Source organism: Alosa alosa, chromosome 10 (genome assembly GCF_017589495.1).
Source record: "Alosa alosa isolate M-15738 ecotype Scorff River chromosome 10, AALO_Geno_1.1, whole genome shotgun sequence".
Taxonomy (NCBI): domain Eukaryota; kingdom Metazoa; phylum Chordata; class Actinopteri; order Clupeiformes; family Clupeidae; genus Alosa; species Alosa alosa.
Window position 1 is genome coordinate 28,155,484 of NC_063198.1, and position 20,663 is coordinate 28,176,146.

The following is a 20,663-nucleotide window of genomic DNA, read 5'->3' on the forward strand; positions in this document are numbered from 1 at the left end:
AATTGTGCAAGAAAAAGAGAAGAGTTGAGATGTATGTTTTGTCCTTTGTTTTACACACCAAATAGCCTACTTTCTAAATTGAATTAACTTAATCCCTTGTTACAGAAAAATATCAGAAGTTCATGGTCAAATATGGATCACAATGGTTCTGCCTTATTGCACATGTGAACTGATTTGGCTTACAACTGGGGACAGGCAGTAATACATATTTGAGGTAGTGGAATTAACAATGGCATTTGAGACTGTAATCAAGAAATGCTCCATGACAGACCAAAAATATCAGTTTGTGTATTTTTCTTCTGGGCTGCAGGATGTGATTTTCTTGTTCAAGCGCCTCGTTTCTAATCCGATCTCCAGATTGATATTCTGAAGTCTGAATAATTGAAGACTTTTTTTCTTTCTCTTGAAGTCAGGTGGCCGGAAGGTGCCGAGGAGGAGCGCAAGAGAGAAAGGAACAGAGAGCGCAAGAGAGAGAAAGAGAGAGATTGCAGATTCTCCTTCTTGCCTTTCCATTAGCGACATTCACTCCTCTCAGAAGAAGCTTACACGTCCACACTTGCGCACTAGGCGGACCTCTCACGCCCTTCTCAGTTTGGTTCCTGAGATGCTCCTACCTGGCAAAGAGATAGATAACCCCTCCAGCAGCGGCTCCCCATGACGGTATTACCCCGAGCATGGTGCAAAAATCCCGCAACGGCGGGGTCTACCCCGGCCCCGCCGCCGAGAAGAAGCTCAAAGTGGGCTTTGTTGGGCTAGAGGCAGGAGCGACAGACTCGAACCGAGACGGGGCTCTGCTCATAACCGGCACCGAGGAAACCAAACGAGGCAGCATCTTGAGCAAGCAGCGCTCCAGCATCTCCGGGAAGAAACCACCGAAGAGAAACGCCTTCTATAGACGGCTGCAGAATTTCCTTTACAATGTATTGGAGAGACCAAGAGGATGGGCGTTTATTTACCATGCTTATGTGTGAGTAATGGCATTGGGTTCACAGCCTAATATCTATTATGTTATAAAGCCACTCGAGATCATAACACATTGACAACCTGAGGTTCCATGCTTGAGGTGGCTTTTCGTGGCGATCTGCGTTCGTTGTTCTTTTGTTGCGCTATGTGTCGAGATATTTCTGTGTCTACTGGGTGGGAGATTCAGCATTATTAATTGATACGTCCCCTGCTCGCACATACTTAACACAATCTCCCGCATGAACATGTTTTTATTTCCTCAGAACTTATTTAAAAATTGCCTTTTGTCGCCTCAGTCTTCGCCTACTCAGTGGCGGCACGAGCTTTGTTTTTGAATTATTTAGCAAACAGTCTCCATCCACCATGTGAGCACGTACCGCAGACTTTTTTCTGTTGCTGTATGCTGCTGCTCTATTTCAGGATTTCTAAATTAGTCATCGGCTGCACCAGTACTGACACCAAACGGCTTGATAATTAACGTTTATCAATTGAAACCCAGGGACTGTTTTTACATTTAAGCAACGAAGTCAAGGACCAAATAAAATGTCTATTCTCACAGGTGTTAAGTGACTTTTTAACTGGGGTACCCTAATCTTCACTACGTTTCTGCTTTAACCCTCGCCATATTTTGTTACGAGACGGTTTGCTGTAACCTGCATGTTCATAATAAATATTGTAAATATTGTTGCAGGCATCCATGACAGGTATCGGTTTTGAGTTTTACCAAACAAGCTGGTGTTATACAACTGCTGGGTGCAGCCTATTTGTTTTCCCCAAACCCTTGCTTTATCTCAACCCATTTAACAAGAGGAAGACGACATAATTGAGCGTAATATGATGACGCTTCCAGGCTCCTCGTGCCGTTTCAGTACCACAGACGGCAGGACAGCTCCAGTGCCTCGCCATGCTGGAAATTGTATTGTCCGTCTGAGACTAGTCTTCCACCTCCAGCAAAGATGCTGACTGAATTACCATAGGGTAACAAACTTGCACTCCCGTAATGTAGGACAGGGCGAATTTCCCGCAGCTCAGCGGGTGCGAGGAAATCCTTACAGTGTTCCTTCATTTTGTGTCATGCTGAGCATACATTTTTTTTTCGGGGTATCGTTTAAAAAACTAATATGTCGCGGGAGGTCTAGAAATAGCTGCAAGGTTTGATTAGGCTATGCTGCTGAATATGAAACGTCCGACCTGTAGGGTTTTATGATAACATATCCCAGGCTACATCTGGTCCTGTACTCAATAGTACAAAGTAGAGAGTTCTTCAGGTGCAGCTGCGGATATACTAAATCATATGTAGGCCTACATATTACTGGATGCACTTATAGTATATACTTAGAACATGTAGTAACCCCTTTTTCTTCATGATTTTATCCTACTGATGGATTGCCTTTCATACAAACCACTATTGAGCCGAGCTACCTATGCACCAGTGATTTGACGTTTCCATTTGACTTGAAGTGTGGGCTACAGCCAGAGGTTATTGGAGGAGGGCATAGAGCTAAAAGAAGTATCTGTGGATGGCAGACTGACAGTAGCCTTATCACTGGAGTAAAAACAGATCTGCTGACACAAGTCTGGGTCTGTCTGCTGTAGCCTATGTGCTCCCTCTCGGCCTATGTGCTCCCTTTCTGCCATGCCCCCCCCCCCCCCATGCATGTGGTCATGTGGCTTGTGCATCTGTAAGTGTCAGGCTGTGTGGATGTGTGCATGTGAGAGGCATTCTTATCCCACTCAAGCCCTTTTCATGCTGACAGCATGCATGCAGGTATTGTGTTGATTTGTTTGTGTGTATGTGTCTATGTGTGTGTGTGTGTGTGTGTGTGTGTGTGTGTGAGAGAGAGAGACAGAGAGAGAGAGAGTGTGTGTGTGTGTGTGTGTGTGTGTGTGTGTGTGTGTGTGTGTGTGTGTGTGTGTGTGTGTGTGTGTGGGTGGGTGGGTGAGAGAGGGAGAGGAGAGAGAGAGAGAGAGAGAGAGTGCATGTACGTGTGTGTGTGCATGAATTTGTGTCCATATATACTTCCCATAGGCTCTAAGGCACATTAAATGAAGCTCAAGCTTTGCATCGTATCTCAATATAGGACAGATGTCCACACAAATATGTGCAGTGTTTTCCATACATTGACTTATTTGTGGCGGCCCACCACAATATCAACATTGACCACCACACAATGATTTTCCAGGTTGTACTAAATTCTGCTTAAATCTTGTTAGCATAATAACCACGCTGTGCTAATTTGTTAAAAACTGTTTTATTTAAGTTAATTCTGCAAACCAACCACCACAAATGGAATTCAATTCTGTGGGAAACACTGATGTGCACACACTGCCGATATTATGTGTCTGTCTGTTCATGTGTGCGTGCACTTGTGCACATGTGTGTGTATGGGAAACGTGTGTGTGTGAGTGTTTGTGCGTGTGTGTGTGTTTGTATGGGAAACATGTGTGCGTGTGTGTGTATGGGAAACGTGTGTGTGTGTGTGTGTATGGGAAACGTGTGTGTGTGTGTGTATGGGAAACGTGTGTGTGCGTGTGTGTGTATGGGAAACGTGTGTGTGTGTGTGTGTGTATGGGGAAACGTGTGTGTGTGTGTGTGTATGGGAAACGTGTGCGTGTGTGTGTATGGGAAACGTGTGCGTGTGTGTGTGTGAGTGTGTGAGTGTGTGTGTGTGTGTGTGTGTATGGGAAACATGTGTGTGTGTGTGTCTGTGTATGGGAAACGTGTGTGTGTGTGTGTGTGTGTGAGTGTTTGTGTGTGTGTGTTTGTGTGTGTGTGTGTGTGAGTGTGTGTGTGTGTGTGTGTGTGTGTGTGTGTGTGTGTGTGTGTGGGAAACATGTGTGTGTGTGTGTGTGTGTGTTTGTGTGTGTGTGTGTGTGTGTGTGTGAGTGTGTGTGTGTGCGTGTGTGATGGTGGGCTCGTAGGCACCGCTGGGTCCCCATGCTGCATCAGCGCTTCTCTGATTAATGGCCGTCATTATCACAGAACGCCGTGACCTCACCTGCCTGTGGCAGGTGTGAACCAGGTGCCGCTTTTTGAGATAGCTGAGAAAAACCTGCGTGAACGCTGGTCCCCACAGACCTGACCTGGCCATCTGTGTCACCCGGGCAAAAGTGGCTTACATCGAACTTCGGATTTTTATAAAGGTGAACTGCTTTACAAGGCTCCGGTGTTGGCTGAGCTCACTCTAGTGCTCATGGACTCTTTTAAATAATGTGTGACCTTTTTGAGATTTAATGTTCCTGCACCGCCTCTATTGTTAATTGGCAGAGGCACATAAAATGTAAGCCATATGGTACAAACGCGGAAACACTCCAATATAAAATGTTTTTTTGAAATGAACGAGTCGGTGGACAACAGGCTTCAGCACTGTGTGCCTGTGAAAGCCTCAGTTATTTGGACCGACCAACACGATCTGGCAGGAATGGGTTGCAATCTCCCGCAGCACACACAGTCTGTTACCTGTCCTTTACCAAACCATTTCCTCTCTAAGACCTATTTAAGCACATAAACAGTGGCAGCGATGCTATTTAACTTATTACTAAGCAGTTTTCAACAAATTGCCCCAAATGTGCTCAATACAAAAAACGCCAAATGTTGTTAATTATTTACAAGTACAACAGACTGCCTGCTGAATAGGTTGAGGATGCTGAGTTGCTGACAAGCTGTTAGAAGCTCTTTGAAAAGAGGAAGAACACACACAAACAAACACACTGTCAGCGGAAGAGCAGGATTCTTGCATCCAGATGTAGGTGGATGCTGCTAGCGATGCAGTGACATGATTGTGGAGTGCTGCAACGTTCCTCTACTGTACTAATGGGTGGTGTGCTTGTTCTCTGTGCTCTCTGCCTGGAGTCGGTCTGTAGTGTCAGTGGGAGCACTTGTAGCACGTAGCGATGTTGACACCAGCATTCGTCTGTCTGAGGGCTTGGGGCCAAGTGGCTAATGAGGCATGAGGAGAAGGATGGGCAGCATCTCTCTCTCTTTTAGCCACGTCTCAGGTCGCTCATATCAACATCGAAACCTGCGTCTCTGCTTACTGCTTTGGGGCCCCACGACATTTGCTTGAGTTTTCATATTGTTGTGGTTCCTTGAGAGCGGTTGATGATTTTAACAAATGGCTGGTGTTGACTCTGCCCCTTCAAGTACATGATTCTCCATTTGTGCTGCTGTAGGTCGTAGGCTAGCTGAGATGATCTCTGAGAGGTTCAGTTGGCCTGGCAAAGTGTTGCGTTGCTGGGGAGATTCATATTGTGAGTTTTCTGGATGTCTTTATTGTATATCATTTTTCAGACAACATTGTGCCTGGGTTTGTTGCACTTTGAATCAATTCATATTGCCATATTAGCTCTGTGAACTGATAAGCAGCAAATAACAACATACATTTGACCAGCACCATGAGATTGGGCCTGCTGCACGCTGAGAGTTAGCAGAGAGAGAGAGAAAGACAGACTGACAGACAGACTGTGTGTGTGTGTGTGTGTGTGTGTGTGTGTGTGTGTGTGTGTGTCTGTCTGTCTGTGTGTGTGTGTGTGTGTGTGTGTGTGTGTGTTTTAACAGGCTGGCTATGGCTCACTTCTACTCAAAATGGCCAGAGCAGATTTGACAGGTAGGGGGGTTTAATGTCTGAAATGAAGTTACTGCATCAAGATTTGCTGTAATACAAGCAGTACTACACACACACACACACACACACACACACAGACACACACACAGACAGTGCCCCCAAGCATTTGCACTGTATGTGTACTTTGAGTATGTTTGTTCCTCATGCATTATTCACACATGTTTTATTATTGTGTTAGTATTTTATTACCAACCTCTATCCCCAAACACATACATGCACAGTGAATCTCACTGTAATAACATCATCAGGTCCCCTCCTTAGAAGACTTGTCAGTGCACCATAAACCACCCTCAATCCTGGCCTGTCAAACAGGCCTCCCACCAAATGTCACCTCTCTCTCCCTCTCTCTTTCTCTCTCTCTACCTCTCCCTCTTCCTCTCTCTCTCTCTCTCTGTCTCTCGCTCTGCTTCTCTCTCTCTCCGTCTCTCTCTCTCTGCTTCTCTCCCTCTCTCTCTGCTTCGCTTCTCTCTCTCTCTCTCTCTCTCAGTGTGAACACTTCCTGGAGCTTTCTCCAACACCTTACACTCTAAATCAGTCGAGTCATGACAACCCAGTGCCTGGCCAAGACTGTGCAGAGGCTTCCGAGTCGCAAGAGGAATGACCTGCTACCTTGGCCAGTGCCACTGACTGGACTATGGGCCAGAGCCTCTGGGAGATGTATTTTTGCAATGATCTAGTTTTTGAAAAGAGGGTTAGGAGAAGGCAGAGGAGGGGTCAGTGCTGTTTCAGTGTTCACATGCTCTCTAGCCGTCTGGGGAGGTTTATAAGTCTAATTATTGTGTAGATATCCTGTGGCCATATCAGCTTGCCTGCACAGAGAAATATTTGACACTTTTTTGGAACAAAATGTTAAGGTCCATCAGTTATCAGCACATTTTACTCATTAATGTGATGTTCCCAATAAAGGCTTTTAGATACTTCAAACAAGAGGCTTCCACCATTAACACTTATTAACCTGTTTGGACTCCAGTTGTTATTCAATGTTTAAAGCATTTATTATAGTGTATCTGGACTTGGTTCTGTGTCTGGACTAGGTATATTGCACAAGGCTTTGATTTTTTTGGTTCCTTTGAATGTAAAACCTATGGGCCATGCGTGATCTCTAGCAATCAGAAGACAAAAAGTTAATTTTGTTGACTCAACAAACTAATCACCAGCTATGAAAAGCCCGCTACATTATGCATACAGAGTTCTGAGATGGCTCTATGAAAGTCCTTGATTAGAGGCAGGCAGAACTGGGGAGAAGTTGGGAGAAAGTGGCAGGTTGTTGTGACCAGTTTTTCAATGTGAGTCGAGCGCGTCTAGCCTTGCGGTGCTTAATTAAACGTAAGGTGGCACCCTGAGAGCTGGGGTGCGAGAGCGAGGTTTGTGTGTGGCACTCTGATGTGTGAGTGCAAGCGCCAGACACCGCCAGACCTCACCGTTGAAACTGCTATGGTGGTGGTGATGGCACTGTGTTTGTGTTTTTTGGTTGTGGGTGGTTGAATGAGTATGCAAATTGGCCTTCTGTGTGCGTGTTCCTGTGTGTCAACCAAATGATGCTGTTTACTGTAACTTACTTGTTTCTCTTCATTATTCTGTTGTGGTCTGTTTATACAACATTGAAATAAGATATGCTTAATTCGAATGTTTAAATTCCACAATCCTATAATATTTATTCATTTGTATAGATAGATAGATAGATAGATAGATAGATATGATCTATCTAGCAGCACAATATGGATAGATAGATAGATAGATAGACACTGCAGAGTAATGTACAAAAGATGGTATCGTCTCACAGAGGAATTTAGGTTGTCATCATGCCAAGGAGATTATGGTATAGGACCATAGGGGTGGAGTTTAGACAGCCTGGCCAACCATAAAGCCCCCCAGGGTTTCTTCCTGGGCTGAGTGTTTCTAGAACTCATTTTAGATGCTCACACTGCACACGCTTGATGGCAGCTGCCGCAGAGGTGTCAACGTAGTTTGCGTGTGTGTGTGTGTGTGTGTGTGAGTATGTGTGTGTGTGTATATGTGTGTTTGTGTGTGTTTGTGTGTGGGTGTATTGGTGTGGGTGCGTTTCTGTTATTCTGAATGGCAGAAGCTCAGAGCAGAGCAACCTAGCACAACAACTTGCCAAGTGACGACGAGAATCCTCTTTCAGCGTTCCGCAAATAGCCGCCGATCGCTGTACCCGCATGTCAGACGCAAAGAGGGGAATTGGAAACACTTGTTATTCCATCCTGGCTCACATTGCGTAAAATACGCTTTCATGTAGCGGGTGGACCCACGGGAAATAGGGTAAGGAAAGGGCCAGAATGGCGTGGAGTGGTGTGGAATGGTGTAGCGTGGAGCGTTGTAGCATGGAATGGCATAGTGAAATCCCATGTCTCGGACTCTAAATCAGATGGTGGCTCTCTCCTGTCTCTACCCCCTCTGCAGAGAGAGAGGTAGGCTTTTTCTAATGGCACAGTGAGAGGTGGAATGACTAGTGTGTGTGCTGGTGTGATATCAGCCAGTGCACACATGACTCACACCAGGTCTTTTCTTCCCAGTGTGAGCAGACATTATGGCTCAGCGGTAAAACAGGCGCCATGCAAAACACAGAACCAAAAGCAACAACACAAACAAGCAAGTTGCAGCACACTGTTTTTCCAGTAGAAAGGTCATGGCTGACATAGTTGTAGCGGAAAATGCCTGGGCTTTTTGTATCGTTCGAGCCTTACAGTTCAGCGGATGTCTGTGGTGTTGAGTTGTGTGCGTAGCGTAGCGTACCCCGGGAGGAGGTCTGAGGCCGGGCATCTAGCAGCACAATATGGATAGCAGCCTTGTCCCGCGTCTGTGATGGATGTTCTGACCACAATGTCAAGGAGAGGCCATGCACACACCTTTACACACACACACACACACACTGTCTCTAACTCTCTCTCATGCGTGCACTCTCACACACAAACACACACACACACACACACACACACACACACATCCTTTCTACACCTTGGTCTCTACTCTCAGTCTGGGAGAAGGTGTTTTTTTGAATCTCACCGCTGCGGCGTCATCCATCATGTACTAGTAAAAAAAAAAAAAAACTCTATTTTGGTGCAACATTTAATTTCATCCATCATAAACAACAACCAGTAACTCTCTTTTAATAGCTTGGAAGGAAGTACTGTACTACTCTCTTTTTCACTCTGTCTGGCACAGAGGAGACTCGCATCAGCACACAGGGCCAAGGAGAGACGCTAAGGCACTCACCCATCACAGTGGTGGTGTTTTGGAATACTTGGCTTAATTACTTTAACACAGGTTGTAATTAGTACAAATCAGAGGCGTGGGATCTTGGATAAACCTCTCAACTCAGAAGATGTGAGGCCTGGATTTAAACTTAATGGCATGTTAAGACGAGCACTTGGCGCTGCTGTCACGGCGGCGCGTGTCTCTCCGACGCCTCGTCTGAGGAGAGGACAGGTGAGGTGAGAGAGTGCTGCCATTTTGATCTCGTACACGCTTCCACGCCGACATCACACAGAATCCCTGAAGCCACTGGAATTAGCATGTCCCCTCATCAAATGCAAGTGCGCACAAGGCTCATTAAATTAAAATGGAGACAGACGCTGCTGCTATTTTCCCAACAGCGCCGGTAGTAAATGTGTGTGTGTGTGTCTGTGTGTGAGTCAGTGTGTGTGTGTGTGTGTCTGTAGACACACTTGTGTTTAACATGTGAAGTACAGGGCACTCTTTTGCTTTGTGTGGTATTATTTTTCAAACTTTCTTTTTACTCTGCCTCATAAGAAGACACGCATACACACACACACACACGAGAAGAGAGAGTGTGTGTGTGAGGGAGAAAGAAAGAAAGAAAGAAAGAAAGGGTGAGATTGGGAATGTTGGATGGGGATCTGGACAAGTTGATTGAATGATTGAAAACCTGAAAATGAAAGATTTAAAAAGTATCATGTGTTTCCCGTCATACCCAGTCCTACTGTAGCTCATCTGCAGCATGTCACAATGGCGAAGAGATGAAATCAATAAAACATATGACAAAGAGCCATGGCGTGACTTGCAAGCCGAGGGCTTACATCACCTGTGAGCAAGTTCACTGAACCCGCTGAGACACATGGTGCCCCTGCAGTGGGGAGGGAGGGAGCGAGTGAGGGAGGGAGGAGAGAGAAAGATAGATAGATGAGAAGAGAGGGAGAGATACAGAGAGTGAGGGAGGGAGGAGAGAGGAGTGAAAGAGATAAATATATTGGAAGAGTGGGAGATGGAGGGAGGGAGAAAAAAGGGAGTGAGTGAAGGAGGGAGAGAAAAAGTGAGTGAGAGAGAGAAAGGGAGGGAGAGAGAGAGGGATGAGGGAGGGAGAGTGTGGGTGTGTCAGGGTTTACTGTGCGTCAGTCTGAGCAGTATGTCCACGGCTCAGGGCCATTATGCTCTGCAGGCAAATAGAACATTGGGCCTGGCAGGCTTGATTAAGAGCAGTGTCCTCTCAGACGCAGCACTTACGGGACTGCTGAGTGCCCTCCCGGTTTAATCGCTGTGACCATGGCCTCTTCTCTCCTCATCCACACTCTCTTTATCCACACTCTCTTTATCAATCTATCTATCTATCTCTCTATCCAACCCCTCAGCAGCACCTCTGTGCATGGTCCCCCTCTACCTCTCTGCCCCCCCACTCTCTCTCCTGATCTTACCCCACCCCACCTCACTGCCATTCAAGTATGTATACTTTTTGATCCCGTGAGGGAAATTTCGTCTCTGCATTTAACCCAATCGGTGAATTAGTGAAACACAAACAGCACACAGTGAACACACAGTGAGGTGAACACACTAATCCCAGCGCAGTGAGCTGCCTGCTTCAACGGCGGCGCTTGGGGAGCAGTTTGGTGCCTTGCTCAAGGTCACTTCAGCCGCGGCCCACTGGTCGGGGCTCGAACCGGCAACCCTCCGGTTACAAGTCCAGAGTGCTAACCAGTGGGCCACGGCTGCCCCTAGTCCAGAGTGCTAACCAGTGGGTCACGGCTGCCCCCCTGGGCCACGGCTGCCCCGGCTGCCTCCCTGGGCCACGGCTGCCCCCCTGGGCCACGGCTGCCCCCCTGGGCCACGGCTGCCCCGGCTGCATTCACCCCTTCTTCATTCTCTTCCTTTCTTTCTCTACCTCTATTGCCCCTTTTACCCACTTTTTGTGCCTTCACCCCACCCCTCTCCCTCTCTCCGTTCCTCTCTCGCCCTCTCTTTTTCCATTTCTTCATCTCTTTCTCTCTCTTTTTGTCTTTCTACCTCTCTGACTCACTCTTTTTCTCACGCTCTCTAGCTCTCTCCCCCTCTCTTTCTTCACTCTCTTCATCTCTTTCTCTCTCAACCCCTCACTCCCCCCCCCCCCCCTCGGCTGCAGTTCTGTGCTGTGTGCTGGATGTCTTCCAGCCTGTCTGGCAGCATTAGGCTGAGCCCAAGGCCAAGGGTGGGGGGGGCTTGAGACAGAGATGAAAGCAGAGGAGGTGCCATGGTTACAGGAGAGGAAGAGAAGAGAAGAGCAAAACAACACGAGGCAGGAAAGGCACAGAGTCGAGGGGGGTCCAGAATGGAGAGATGGATAGGAGGAGTATGAGAGACAACATGATGGGGAGATTGAACAAGGCTGAAAAGGGTGATGACAGAGATGGTTGATGAATTGGTTGAGGGTGGTAGTTGGCAAACTGCAGAGTTACAAGTAGGATGAAAGCAGGGCTGCAGAGTAGAAAGGCTGGGAAAAAGGGAATTGGAAAGACAACACAGCCCAGGCAGCAGTCGGACCGATTGCCTGTGAAATTGTCCCACTTAGGCCACTGTTAGAAAACCACCCAAAATGAGAATCTCGTTCGTTTTTGGGAGGCTGGAGGGGTTAGAGTGAGGCAGCAGCTGCCGTAAGATAAATGGCTGAAACGAAAGCTATGCTACAAAGCATCATTGTAGTCAAAACCGAGACCAAGTCCTGACCCAGACCAGAGTGTATCAAGACCAAGACCTTGAAAGGTTGAGAGACCAAGTCCTGACCAAGGCAGGGCAAGCATACCTGCTTGATCCCAGACAAGAGCATCTTCTCCTATATCTTCACCTGTTTCTTGTGGTCAGCTGCAAGTGTGTGAAGGGTTAGGGGGGCAGTTGTTAAGAAAAGTATCAACATTTTCAAATGATTATAGAGGCAGGGTGGCATTTGAAGCAAAATGTTTTACCTCCAATCACAGTAATGTGTTAACAAACAAGTACATTTTGAGGCTTTGTGATGTAGTAGTCTGGTCTTGAAATAAAACCTTGAGAAGACCAAGACTGTGAAACAGTGGTCTTGAGACAGGTCTTGAGTGTGACAACTTTACTACAGAGGCATAAACATCCATGTCAATATACCGTAAGCAGTAATGTTTTATAGGGTGAAGATCACTGACCTCGACCCAAGCAGCCCCATGGAGACACCGAAGCTGTGGTCCAGTGATGACTGACCGGGTCTAGTTCAGGGTGATGCTGCAGTACGTCACCCTCAACTCCTCTGGTTTCCTTGGGGCTGATATCCTGCTTTGGCTTTAGAGTTGTACACAAACACAGTATAGGATGCAGATGAATAAATATCTTCATCAGAGAGAAATATATATTTTTGTTTACTGTTTACTACTTATGTATGTGGATGTGTCAAGCAGAAGTGGAAGTGAATCATACAGTGCTGTAAATTCAGGAAGGTGATTACCCAAACATTTATTACTGAGGAGGCCTCTCCAGTATTTGTTGTTGTGAGATGCTGGTGATATTTACTATATCTATTTAACTTCAGGCTGTGAACGGTTTTGGTCTTACATTGCAAGTTTGGCCTGTAATTTAACATGGTTGGCAGTGAATCGGGAAGACACATCGTATTAGAAGCACACTGCTGTTCAGAGATTCTGCGTTGATTTAGACAGGAGGCAAAGAAGTAAACACCGTTATAGATCATTCATATCTGTGTGGCTTTAACAGTTGGCTTGTTGCTAGGAGAGGTTTTAAATTATACTTATATCAATACAGCACACATATCCTCAAAGGTACTTTAAGGCCACCCATCATACAGCGCGTACCCATACTTCAGATACTTTTTCTAAACTCTTAACACAGACTCACACCTACAAAACACAATTGGCCAAATGGATAATTTTCTTCTCAAAAACACATTTTGTTAAATATATACTAACTCTTCATTTCAAAACAGAACACATCTTTCTCTGCACACACTAACTTTACCAAAACACTGGAAATCTGACTCAAAATGAAATTATTCTGTCAAAGAATAACACTTCAAGGTACATGCAGTCAATCAAAGTACACCAGGTTTCAAAATACTGGCTATTGTTGACATTACAAAACTAGACTTTTATGTTTCAGTTTTACAGGTATTTACATGCAAAACATGCTCTATCCACAGTTTTTATACTACATTTCTTGGTTGGGAACTGTATGTCCACATGTAATGTTCACATTCAAAAGCATTCCAGTAAAAAGCAAATCATTTTTTTCCCTTTACTGTTTACTACAGGAGGTACAGTAGAAATACTGTTTACAGTATGATAGAACAGAAAAAGTTTTACAGTATTGCTTACAGTGAACAAAATATCCATGAAACACACAAGAGCATTCTGAACAAAAAACAACAGCAAAAAGCCCATGATAAAACTAAAAAAACACAAAATTACTGTATCTAATCTCTGCGATCTTCAGGGTTAGGCCACATGTTTTCATCAACATCGCATCTGATATTACAGTTTTTCTCAATCGCTTTAGTGCTTTTCTCAGATCAGAATGAAAATTCTCATAACTATTAGTTCAACCTCCACAACATTTAGTCATTTGTGCACATCATAGTAACAATTTCTCCTTCCTCTGAACAGATTGCAAATGCTTTTGAACATGTATCAGTTGCTTTGTCATGTCAGTCTAAATGAACTATACTTATGGATGCTGAATAGTTGTTCCCAATAAAACTAATAGTCTTCATTTCATTGCTTGAGTCATTACATACAAAATTGGTGAACTAGTTATCAAATTCTGTCACAATGCTGTAGAATTGCAAAGAGCACATACAGTAAAACTGTGAAACGTACATATTCAGTGTCTTGTAATCACTTACTCCCCTAACTACAGCAATTTTGATGACACTGGCAGTTTCATTGATATAAATACTTGCTTTTGAGGAATGGACTATCCATTTTGAGCAAGTGACGTGCTTTTGCAGGTTATCCACTAGGTTTTGCAGTTTGCACTAATTGTTTTGAGAAATGCACTAACTGCTGTGCAAATGTTAATAGTGATGTGAGAAAAGCACCAAAGCGACTGAGAAAAACTGTATCCAAGGCGATGCACCTGGGATAAAACCATTTGGTAGCAGAAGCAGAGGTTTTTATAGTGTATTTAAGGTTTGGAATATTGTGTTTGCTATTGTGGGATGTTGTGTGTTAACATTCGTAAATACTACAAAAACAGTCCATAGTTTTGTTAGGAGGTATTTGTTGGGAGGCTTGTCTGTAAAGAAAATGTAAGCATTGTTGAAATGTGTTCACTGACTGCATATTGTGTGAAAACGACATGAAATGTGCGAATGGTACTGCATGGCCACAAACGACTGATGCTGTGCTAATTGTGTTTAGAGTTTTCAAAAAGGGGACAACTGGTTAGACAAACGCTTGTTAGCGACTGAAAAAAAAAACTGTAAAAGGCAGAATCCCAAAGCAGAGAGTTCTGTGGGGAATTGAAGCCAGTCAATATGGAGGGAGCCTTTCCTGTGGTCCAGCCCTCTGCTAGCAAGCCCTCGGGGCAGAGAGGAAGCCCAGTGTCCAGTGGAGTATTCGCCAGGTCCTCAGATCGACGTATTGACCAATGTCTTGTGTTCGGAATCAATGGGCTATAATTGGAGACGGGGGTGTGCTGTCACCCAATACAGTGCCCAGCATGGGGAGGAGCAAAGGAGAAGGCAAATGCAGCTTCTACTGTGAGCGACGCAGAGCAGGACATAGTGTCCAGAAACACCGAGAGAGAGAGAGAAAGAGAGAGAGAGAGAGAGAGGTCTATAACCATTATTTTGGACATGAGTGGAGCTGTGTGGTGTGGAGGGTTCAATGTAAGGAGTCAATGTAAATTGTTCTTCTTTGAACATAGCCTCTGTCAGGTTATGTCAAAAGAAGAACCATTTACAGTTTGAATAATAAGCTCGATACAGTTCGAGATAAGCTCTCATAAGACCCACAGATGAGTCTGACAGCCTGGGCTGTCACAGAGAGGGGTCTCAGCCTGTACGACCTCGATGTCGCCGTGGTCCTTTTGATGCCTTTCATAATGCCGTAATTCATCGGCGATTGGCTCATAAGTGGAGCCAAAGAAACATGACAGCTCATCCTCCGCTGTTCAGTTAAATGGCTTTGTGACGCTCTCTTTGACAGAAGGACTTTACAGACCAAATGGACTACAAAATGAGTGTTAGATAATGCGCTCTGTTGTAGGTATTCATACCAGTTGCCCCATTCAGCCAGAGCTAAAACACGCAGTAGGATTTGAGAAATCCAGGCCTTAGTTTGGACTTTTCAAACCACAATTAAGTCTGAACTGGACATATGGATAGATGCAACTATCCACACATTATATTATTTACCTCAGTTCTTGAACAAGGGATTTTACATTAAGCCTCCACAAACTGTAAATGAATTAAAGCCAAGCAAAGCAATTCTGTCACATGCTTGCGTAATCATTGGCAAGGCTACACTGCATGCTCAAAAATGTGACACACCGCAAACAGTTGCAACTGCTTGCCGCGCAACACCACTATCCCTTTTTCTGGAGGTATTTACATCAAAGCTTGTGTTGTGACGAGTGTTGCGGCATGGGGTTCTAATTTCGGTTCTCGGTGCCGCATTAACAATATCACCGTTACATTGCAATGTTCCAGCCATCAAAGTGAGTCAGAGCGAAGGATGGGATGCTCACTGTCCATTGTATCGGGTTACTTGTAATGTGCTGTAAGCTTGCTCGTGCCGGGCTCAGCGAGGCTTTGTCAACTGCAGCCTTTGTTATGACAGGCCTGACAGGCCCTTGCGTCGCTCACAGTCCCCGAAAACGCTGAGGACTCACGTCATCGCTTTGTCCGGTTTATCAGTTCCTTGAGCTTTGCGAAACAAACATCTTCCTAAAAAGTGGTTCGCCAGCATCTGTGGGCTTCGTGGGGCTGACCGGAGGATTCGAACCAATAGGAGCCAGGAGCCCATGTGTTGCACAAAGCCTCTCCTGCATGTGTCAAGTCAAAATTCACACTTGTGTCAGCAGGCTGCGTGTGTGTTTTTGCTGACTGCAGGTTGTCAGAAGCTTCGCATTAGCCATTGCAACACTGCAGGACATTAATTCAGTCTGCTGTAGCTGTCAGCTCGGACAGGCCACTTTCATTCGGCCAGAAATGTTCATCCTCTCGCTATCATCTCTTTTTCTCCCAACACTTTTAAATGTACTGTGCTCTAGCAAATGAAGCTTACACTGAAACGAATCTGGTTACATCTAGTCTTCTAGCATTCGTTGTGCTATTGGAAAGAGTCACAGTCACAGAAGCCACTGTCTTCTGCATTCGTTGTGCTTTTGTAAAGAGAGCCACTCTGATATAAAACACACTATAATCATGTTAAAGGAAAGGAAAAGACATTGTAATATCAGCATAAGTATATTGTTCCAGTGTCAGTGTGGTGCACATTTGTCTATACATTCCATCACCCCCAAAGAAGCTGGTTAAAAACGATGATATCTCTGTCGATATGCTGTCCCCCCGTCTCCATCTGCCCGTGGAGGCTGATCTATGGTTCCCATGCCCAGGGCTCCATCTCCATTAGCCGAGGACTGATATCCTGCCGTGGATCGTATGGCTTAGCCCCAGCCTGCCTTCACGCCAGCTCAGCACTTCTGCAGGAATTGTATTGAATCTGTGTAGAGGAAACCGTTCAAATCCCCACACACCTCTTGCTGTGAAGAGAACAAAAAAAAAGAACAAATCTCAACGTCTCAATTATGACAGTAGGATACCTTGAGGTGTTGAGACTTTTATATCGTTGAAATATTGACAGGGGTGCTAAAGCGTGTCCTTCACAATGGCCGTACAGCTCATTATATGCTTAATGGCGAATAGGCCTACCCCCCTCCATAAGTGTTATCTGAAAGAGGGCGATAGTATTTCAAACCACACACCTTTATGGTAATGCAATGTCCATTAATCACAGCCACAATCTTATCCTATTCAGTTCAGCTCAATTCAATTTGAGTATGGTGTTGCTGCACTCAGTGTATACTGTACTGCATTGATCTCTGGTGTGGGGATTTGAGCCGAGCTCTTTTGTGGCGCTTCCCTTTCAGGTTCCTGCTGGTGTTCTCCTGTCTGGTCCTCTCAGTGTTCTCCACCATCAAGGAGTACGAGAAGAGCTCCGAGGATGCTTTGTACATACTGGTATGTGTGTGTGTGTCTGTGTGTGTGTGTGTGTGTGTATGTTTGTGTTTGGTTTCTGTCCAGTTCTGTCCTTACAGGATGTTGGTCATTTCTCTTCTTTAGTGGTTTTTTTTTGTATGCGTCTTTGCAGGAAATTGTGACCATCGTTGTGTTTGGCGTGGAGTACATCGTCAGGATCTGGTCAGCAGGATGCTGCTGCAGGTACAGGGGATGGAGAGGCCGGCTGAAGTTCGCCCGCAAGCCCTTCTGCGTCATCGGTGAGCAAATGGAAAAGGAGGCCCTGAAATGGCTTCATTGTTCTGGAAATACAGCTGTCCATAACCACAGGAGTCCCTGTCCCCATGTAGCATTGTCATGTCCCTGCAGTCATGGCTGATTCCAGTACATCACTAATTAAGTCAGAAAAGAATGACACTTGTGATGAAATATCAATTTCAACTGAATCCTCTTTGTGCGAAATTACTCCGTAATTGCATTGTTTCGGAAGCGATTTTCTTAGCCGGCGCCCTCAAACCAGTCTGCTTTTAGCCATCTTGTGTCCAATTATTAACATAAATTACCAGGCCAGTCATGATATCCGCTTGGGCCCTGGTGTCCAGTCCATTCAGTTTATTAATACTTTGGAGATGCATCTGGACTCTATACCCTGCTGCTGAATCGTTTAGACTCCCCAACGGGCCATTACAAGCTCCATGCCGATTCATTAGCATTGCATAGTGCTGCCATGATTCTGGGAAGGATTGACTAATGACCCGGTCGGCCGTCTCTGTTGCAGACATCATGGTGCTGATAGCCTCCATCTCGGTGCTGGCCGCCGGTACCCAGGGGAATGTGTTTGCCACCTCGGCTATCAGGAGTTTGCGTTTCCTGCAGATCCTGCGAATGATCCGGATGGACCGGCGAGGGGGGACCTGGAAACTCCTCGGTTCGGTCGTCTATGCCCACAGCAAGGTAATGGACGCACAGTAATGGTCATGTCAATTACTTCAATAGTCCTGAATCAATTATGTTTGAAAATGACCTTAGTTTCATTGAAAAGAAACACATTAAAGGCTGATTTAGGTCAATTACATTGCACAGGGTGAATCAGGGAATCTGGGTCAAAGGAATATTTGCTTCTGTGTTGAAAACCATATATTTCTGCTGTGTAATATATGACTTTTTAGGGATATTTCAAAAATGTCCCCCATGTCGTGGCTTTGTTTCTGCTCTCATTCTCCCATTACTTCTGCCTTTTTGAGGCACTCTTAGGCAGTCACACCAACTGATTTCTCAGAATTCCCTCAGACTGCACATGGTGCAACAGGTTTCAGCATCTCGCTCAGTGGAGATGTCAGACAATAGTGTTAGGCCTCCCACAGGGCGATCTTCCAATATCACAGTCAGATGAAAAACATGACACTCATTTCTGCTCTTGCTGTTGTGAGAGGAGAGCAGCCAATATCCTCAACAAGGCACACAGGCAAACACAGCTTTCATGTATAGATCTGTTTTGTCTTGCATTCACGCATCCGTGCCCTGCATAATGTGTCAGGCTTAGATCTGAAACGGCAGTCAGGCCATATTTGTGAGAGAAGCCATTCTGTTGAATGTTATCTGTCAGATAACAACTCAGAATCCCCAGCCTCTACTGTTGCCACTCTGTCGCTACCCAGCTCCACCAAGAGCCTGATAAATGGGCCCTTGTCAGGGGGGAGGGTTGGGGTTGGGTGGGTCCACTCCAGCTCCAGCCATGCATATCTGCTGGCTTCCTCGGAGGAGAGAGCAGGTTTAATGAGATATTCTCCTTAAGCATCAGATGGAGTGGATCCGAGTCAAGATGGAGACCGCCAGGCCATCATTCATATCTTCTGATTGAATTTGCCCAACCGAACCCAATCGTTCCAGCCCCAGGGACCTTTCCATTGGGGGAAAATTGTAGCCTTTGTATGCCTTTGCCAAAATGTCGTCCCAAGAAGCATTGAAGATGAGGCAGGGCCATTATTACTGACAATGGCAGTAATCGCTGTGAAGTAAGAGATGTCAGCTTGCTGGGAAACCATTATCTGTGTACTTTAATCGTTGAGGCATCACTCAGAAATGTCTCTGGACTTTGTCACATTCAGCGCCATAATGGACTTTGCACAGTCTCTGTCTGAAATGCTTTGTGCTTCATCTGATCTGAACCCACTGAATTAGCAGCATTTGAGCTGCTTACGGTAACATCAAAAGATGTACAATAATTATCTCATTGTTGTTTAAGCATGCAATGTCAATATGTCAATATCAATAGCTACATGTGTAAAGATTTACTTTAATGTAATGTAATACTAATACAATCATATTATGAAGATAATAATATTTTATGTTGAAGATTAGACTTTGACAATGATAGATAGATAGATAGATAGATAGATAGATAGATAGATAGATAAAAAAAAAAATAACTCTTGCTCTTATATACACCCTCTGAATGTTCTGTCACGCCTTTCCCCATGTGCATCATGTCACCCAGTAGTCAATTACAGGACATTTGTTGGTGATGGGGAATAAACATGCATCTCCAATTTCTTGCTTGAACAGTGTTCGCAAGACCCCCTTCCCCAGCACAGAAACTATCAGCTATTTTTAGCTAAACTCATTTTCGGTTCAGCTTCTTCTCGTTTGTCGTCTCAGCAGTTTTCCCCCTCACTCACTCCGATCCAGAGCTTGCCGCTGGGGGAATAGGGGAAGCTGTTGTCTAGGTTATAAAAGGCAGCTCCGTTACTATATATGCTGTGCCTTATAAATAACTGCTGCATCATAAATGTGCTTAAAGTTCAATGACTTTTAAAATTCTATGAATGGTGATGATATATGAAGCTGTTGAGGAGTACAGTCAAAAATATGTGATTAGAATGTTCCCAAACCGAGAGTTCCGCACTGACTGCGACAATTACCCTCAGTCCTCATCGACTGTATAAAGAATACTCAATAGTATATTGTTTGTATAGAAGGAACCAGGAAAATAATCCTCAATCCTCAATACCTCAATAGGTTAAAGGTATAAGGATGGGTCCAGTAGTGCCGTCTCATAACAACTAAAAGAAAACCACTGACAAATAGTTAGCTGAATGAAATGTGCAAGTGTTTTGTACACGCAGTGTAGTATGCAGGCCTGCTGTATCTTACTCTAAACATTATTAGCCAAATGCAGCCATGAGAAATTTTCAACTGATTAGCAATATTGGAGGCTTTAGTTTCCCTATTCAGAAGCTCATTCTCCAACAGTCATGGTTGAAGGGGTGAGGGGACAGACGTGCAGGATGTAGGATCTAGGTCACCTCTGTCTGACTTAGAGAAATGCTGCTGCCGTAATGTCTGTCTCCCATCTGCTAGCAGGCACAGGTGTCCACCCGCTGGGGCCTGGGGTCCATGTGTGCAGCTCGGGCATACCCGCCTCCTCAGGAACTGACCTCTGAAGGTGGGCCTCCCTCACCTGTGCCAGGTGCCTACTGTAGCCATGGCACCGAGACGAGCCAGCTCAGCAGAACCCAGGGCATGCCCATGCACCTGTGCCAGTCTGGAGGCTTGGCCTCCTAAAGCCTCCTCTCCCACCCTCCCGCTCGTTAGTCGGAAGTGAAAACTGATCTTGTGTACGTTCCCAT

General features: G+C 45.3%; 1 protein-coding gene across 1 annotated transcript in view; it reads left to right on the plus strand.

The window, feature by feature from the left end:
• The window catches only part of LOC125301725 (potassium voltage-gated channel subfamily KQT member 2), a 25,610-nt gene continuing 4,947 nt past the window's right edge, over window positions 1–20,663 (plus strand). Inside the window, exons 1-4 of the mRNA XM_048254433.1 lie at window positions 1–967; window positions 16,947–17,037; window positions 17,168–17,294; window positions 17,813–17,988. Of these exons, the coding sequence (XP_048110390.1) occupies window positions 675–967; window positions 16,947–17,037; window positions 17,168–17,294; window positions 17,813–17,988 (687 nt within the window). The 5' untranslated portion in view covers window positions 1–674. The remainder of the gene's footprint in view (window positions 968–16,946; window positions 17,038–17,167; window positions 17,295–17,812; window positions 17,989–20,663) is intronic.